This window comes from Poromitra crassiceps (genome assembly GCF_964638095.1).
Source record: "Poromitra crassiceps genome assembly, chromosome: 6".
Classification (NCBI taxonomy): Eukaryota; Metazoa; Chordata; class Actinopteri; order Beryciformes; family Melamphaidae; genus Poromitra; species Poromitra crassiceps.
The window spans coordinates 15,539,819-15,545,818 of NC_139627.1; the positions used below are offsets into that span (position 1 = coordinate 15,539,819).

General features: G+C 45.0%; 1 protein-coding gene across 1 annotated transcript in view; it reads left to right on the forward strand.

Moving 5' to 3' along the window:
- The window catches only part of myo5b (myosin VB), a 101,739-nt gene extending 98,008 nt beyond the window's left edge, over positions 1-3,731 (forward strand). The window contains exons 38-39 of the mRNA XM_083639363.1: positions 66-146; positions 479-3,731. Of these exons, the coding sequence (XP_083495489.1) occupies positions 66-146; positions 479-631 (234 nt within the window). The 3' untranslated portion in view covers positions 632-3,731. The remainder of the gene's footprint in view (positions 1-65; positions 147-478) is intronic.
- Positions 3,732-6,000: the final 2,269 nt, after the last annotated feature.

The following is a 6,000-nucleotide window of genomic DNA, read 5'->3' on the forward strand; positions in this document are numbered from 1 at the left end:
TACAAACGTATTACCGAGTCAGCAAGTGAGATGGCGCTAACCACTTTTCCCCCCGCGTGCTGCAGATCGTGAAAATCCTCAACCTCTACACGCCGCTGAACGAGTTTGAAGAAAGGGTCACCGTGTCCTTCATCCGAAATATCCAGGTAGGAACAGCTGATTGTAAAGCTCTAAAAGGCGTTCGTTCCCATGGGTCCCTGAAAGTTTGTGAATTTGAGGGGGGACAATCAAGGCCTTGAACGTTTTTGAAAATAGATATAGCATGGGTCGTTGCTTTCAATTTATGCTTGAATTTATATATCTTGTGCAAGAATAGAAATTGAAGTTCTTTTGATATTTTTGTTTACTTGACGTGTAACACAGCACAGTTGGGGGGTTCACACATTCAAGCCTCTCTCTCTCTCTCTCTCTCTCTCTAATTGTTGTCTAAAGCGATACATGTACATTTGATTTCACCGAGATGTGTGTCTGTCCGCAGAATCGCCTCCAGGAGAGAAGCGGTCCTCCGCAGCTGCTGGCAGACACCAAGCACACGTTCCCCGTGCTGTTCCCGTACACACCCTCCGCTCTCAGCCTGGAGACCATCCACATCCCCGCCTCCCTCGGCCTGGACTTCCTCACCAGAGTCTGAGCTTCCACATCCCCGCCTCCCTCGGCCTGGACTTCCTCCTCAGAGTCTGAGCTTCTGGAAAAAAGGCCCCGCTGTCGGCCCGCGTCCAAGACCAGCAGACTCCCGTCAAACCCCTCTGTAAACTGGCTACACTTAGCTAAAAAGTGGGGTACCAAATCTGAAAGGGGGCGATGACGGACAGAGACATTTCATAGCGACCAGGTATGGAAGCACCTGTGTTTATTGTGTGTGTGTGTGTGTATGCAGAGATCCAATGTGTCGGGTGTCAAGTAATCCTTCAATCCCATCGGCACTGATGCACAGAAGCACAGAACGTTTTGTCTTACATGAACTCTCTCTCTCAGTACCGAGTGCTGATATTCTCTGGACAGATGATCTTTGTAACCATGCTCTCCCTCTGTCAAAGGTAGGGCTGGGTATCGTTTAAAAAAAATACAATACCAGTACGTTTAAAGTGATACCGATACCAAAACAGTACTTCATTCCATACCTTTCTTTTCTACTTCATTCATTCATTCATTCATTCATTCATTCATTCATTCATTCATTCATTCATTCATTCATTCATTCATTTATTTTCTAATTCAATCTTTTAACTCCGTCACATACACCGCGCTTGACTTCACCACCACAGACTGTATGGGTTGTAGCTTCTGCGGTAGTGTGCCCAATCACACGTCGCATTAAATCGAAGAACGCTTGCGGTGATTGGCTGCGAGCAAAACCATACAAGTACCGTAGTCGTCGTTTTTTCCTTCTAGATCCGTGGACAAAAAGAATGGAATGCAGGTATCATTTGACTGGAGATGTTTCCATGCTACAGTACTTGGTGCTGGGTTATTTCAGTACCGATACCTTAAAAGTATTGAGTACAGTATTGAGTACATCAACATCAGCCCTGCTGAAGGTCTGCTATCAGCTACACTACATCAGCATCAGCCCTGCTGAAGGTCTGCTATCAGCTACACTACATCAACATCAGCCCTGCTGTAGGTCTGCTATCAGCTACACTACATCAGCATCAGCCCTGCTGAAGGTCTGCTATCAGCTACACTACATCAACATCAGCCCTGCTGTAGGTCTGCTATCAGCTACACTACACGTGAGACGTGAGCGGCAGCACCGCAATGCAGAGGCCGCTGCTGCTCTCTTACGCCCCCAGGAGTCCTCAGAGTGATCCTGCACCGTACTCCAGCTTTCATCTTCTGTTGCATAAGTGTGTTCAGTCTCTCTCTCTCTCTCTCTCTCTCTCTCTCTCTCTCTCTCTCTCGCTCTGCGATCCACAGAGCAGAAGTCCAGAAATGCTAAATGTTCATAACTTTATTCAACTCACACGAAGTAAGAAAAGGGAGAAAATAAATGAGCCGAGAGAGTTACATGCAAGTGAAGTGTGGATGGGACAGAGAGTGAAGGAAAACAGTGGTGTGTACTCTGTGTGGTCTGTATGTCAAACAGAGCTGTGCAGAGCCCTAGAGGGCAAGGGAGGCAAGTGATAGCCTGGTAAACCATCCTGATCACATGACCTCACATTCTGGTAAACCATCCTGATCACATGACCTCACATTCTGTTTCGCTCGACGTATCAGTCTGGACCTCCAGCCGCTCACAGCGATTTCAGTGGGCGGGAGTACTTGCCCTGACAGACAACTCCTTCAGCCAATCGGCGTCGCCAAATCCAGTGGAAAGAACGCCGAAAACGTCTTTTCCGCCAAGAAATTCCGCTGGTGCATATCCTTGTTCTTGTTTGCTATTGAGTCTATTTACTTATGAGGCTGCGTTAATGTTACCGCTCGGGAGAGGCCATTTCTGTTTTGCCAGCGGCGGCCCTGATTGGCCGGTTACATTCTCATTTCCGGAAATGGCTGCCGGCGCCTGGAAGTCCAGACTTCCTGTGAGGTCACGTGATCACGATGCTTTTGACCAGACTCAGTAAGTAAGTGAGATGTTTGAGTGGAAGTGAATAAAAGAGAAGTGGTGTGAGCAAAGAGGAGGAAGAGACACAGATCTTCTGCTGAGAGGGAAGCAGTCATGTTCTCCACAGCCAGGGAGAGTATGTCGATGATGAAGGAAGGTCCGAGGGCTCAGAGTTTCTAACTATATCAATCTAAAGTGATTCATAATATCTGCTGCTTTATTTACAAGTGATCACTCTTCTATTTACAATGCCAATTATATATACCATATGTACTTTTTGTGTCACTTCATTCTGTGAATATCTCAATGTATTCTTTTGTTTTTCTTTTTTATCACTGAATTATTTTTTTTAAGTTTGGTCTTTTCTACTCTACCTGCTCATTTGGAGCGTCAATTCTTCCCCTTTGCCTGTTTTGTACAATTACTGTACTGTATGTGCTCACACACTAAAGAATTCATAACTACAAATACAGATGCTACTTTCAGACCGGACATCCTCTGCTGCCCTCTGCTGTCAGTTTTCTGCACGTTATGCTGCCGTGTGCCACAGTGAGTCAGTATCTATCAGGTCACACACACAGCGGGTCCTTGGTGCCATTATGGGATGTCGGTCGCTTTGAGTCTTCGCCCGAGAATAAGGATTTGCACTCGTAGAGAACAATAGTTTCTTTGATGTTTAGAGTACAGATGCCAGTTTCCTTCATGCTGAAAAAAAATCTCATCTTTACCTGAACTTAATAAAGAAAGATGACTTATAAATACTGAAATGTGTTGTCTATGTGAAGGGCTTCATATCAAAATGTCTAATATCTGTTTGTTTTGTGGGAGATGTCACCGGATGCTCAGTACTTTGTATTTTAACAATACAGATGAATACTTCTGCTGGAATGGAATCATTTTAAATTGCCTTTTCTATTGAGATTTACGTTTCATGCTCAGAAATAATTTTGTAGGATACTTTTCAAGATTCAAATATTTGGATTATCTCATTTTGGGGTGAGGCTCTTCAGTTGGGACCGGATCAGTTTGATGTAAACACTACATGGATGTAAAAGTTGGATGATGTCATTGGAGTGAAACAGAAAGTGTGAATAATGTATTTGGATGAATATATTTTGGAAATGAAGTCAGTAAAACTCTTAATACATGTTTTGTATGGTCATGTTTTACTGTTCTTACTCTTCTTATGCCAACTTGTGATCATTCAAATAAATTCGTGAAATGCCCTTTTTTGTATGCAAATCTCACAATTGCCTTTAAAAAAGATTTTGAATAGAGAAATGAAATGTAGAAATTATGTATTACTGATAATAAATCCATAAATGTACCTAGAGCAGCAATGATTAGTTGATTGATTAGTCGATCAACAGAAACTTAATTGCCAAACATTGGCGATTTTAGACTTTTTTTTTTAGTGGTGCTCAGGCACACCTAAATGTCATCTCAGCATCCCTAAAAAATAACTAGTAGTGCACCCAGAGTGTGCACACTCCCCCGCCAAGGCCAATACTCAGTCCACTGTGATATGCAGATCAGAACCCAAACCCTGATGCGCCCACATCATGATGATGTCCACATTTTGATAGGCTGTAGTTTTCAAAAGTCAAACCACTGCGAGTGAGAGAGACAGACTCATTTTTAAGAAAGAAAAAATCTCTTGCTCCGGGTCCTTAACATGTGAATATCTTCTGGTGTCTTTTGTCTTCTACGACAGACTATCTTTGGGTTGTGGACTGTTGGTCAGGACAAAACCGTGGCACGGCTGGTGCCAGACTAGCCTACTGATGATGTGGACTCACATTCTGTTTGGTTCCGCAGCTCACACGTGATCAGGGTGGTTCACACCAGAAGGACTGGTGTGAGTTCTGAACCTGCTGATCTCACACAATGATGGTGATGGTGTGAAAACAACAACGTTGGTGAGCAGAAAGCATCTCAGAATGCAACACAGCAAACCTTGAGGCGTATGTCACTTTGGTAGCCAGTTGACACTGAGTTGAAAGTCGTTACTTAGGCCACTAGTAATTCATTAAAAGTATACTTGTAAATTAAAATATAAATTATATAGAAACAATGTATTCATTGTGTTATCAAGTTAAATCAATGATTTAGCAGGGGGGTCGAACAACTGTATCAAAAGCAGCAGACAGTTTATTATTAGTTTATTAAAATGATTAGTTGCTGGCTAGACGACAGCTAGTCTTCCTGGGGTCCAAGACAAAATATACATTACATGACAGACAATAATTCAAATACAAAAAAGTGATGTGATAAACACAGTTATGTGTGTGATAGTGTGAGTGAGTGTGTAGATGGGCTCTGGGCATGGTCAAGGAGGAGCAGGACAGAGGAGAGAGATGAGGCCTCAGCAGTCTGGGCATGGTCAAGGAGGACCAGGACAGAGGAGAGGGATGAGGCCTCAGCAGTCTGGGCATGGTCAAGGAGGACCAGGACAGAGGAGAGGGATGAGGCCTCAGCAGTCTGGGCATGGTCAAGGAGGACCAGGACAGAGGAGAGAGATGAGGCCTCAGCAGTGTTTAGTAGGGCCTCTGCAGACTGCAAGGAGAGCTGACTCAGTAGAGTGAGAAGCCTTGAAGCCAGACTGCATTCATCATAACAGACTTGATGACACATTGACATTCACACTGCTTATTCAGCTTCCAAATACATGTTCTCCTACTATTCTCTGCTCCTTTCATGCTGCCCCATCTCTGCTGCTCTGCTCTCCACTGCTCTGCTCTGCTCTCCACTGCTCTGCTCTGCTCTCCACTGCTCTGCTCTGCTCTGCTCTCCACTGCTCTGCTCTGCTCTGCTCTGCTCTGCTCTCCACTGCTCTGCTCTGCTCTGCTCTGCTCTCTAATGCTCTGCTCTGCTCTCCACTGCTCTGCTCTGCTCTCCACTGCTCTGCTCTGCTCTCCACTGCTCTGCTCTGCTCTCCACTGCTCTGCTCTGCTCTCCACTGCTCTGCTCTGCTCTGCTCTCCACTGCTCTGCTCTGCTCTCCACTGCTCTGCTCTGCTCTCCACTGCTCTGCTCTGCTCTGCTCTGCTCTCCACTGCTCTGCTCTGCTCTCCACTGCTCTGCTCTGCTCTCCACTGCTCTGCTCTGCTCTCCACTGCTCTGCTCTGCTCTCCACTGCTCTGCAAGACATTTTTAAGAGGAACCTGAGGAGGAAACACCGTTCCCCCTCTCCTTCTCGCTGTTCCCTCTCAACGTTTACTCTGGGAACTCTTTTAACTTTTGGTCCGAGTGAAATGTTCTATGGTCTCTCCCGATTACAGCGTTAGCTGAACCGTTTGGTTCGACGAAGTAAAACTATTTTATAAGCATTTTACGAAAATGTCTATGGGAAAATAAATGGCGGATGAAAATCTCTGGTACAGTGCTGAAGCAGGAAGTGACGTTCCACTTTGCCTCTCTATAAAAAAAAAATCTGAAATTTGGGTCGTGACTTCG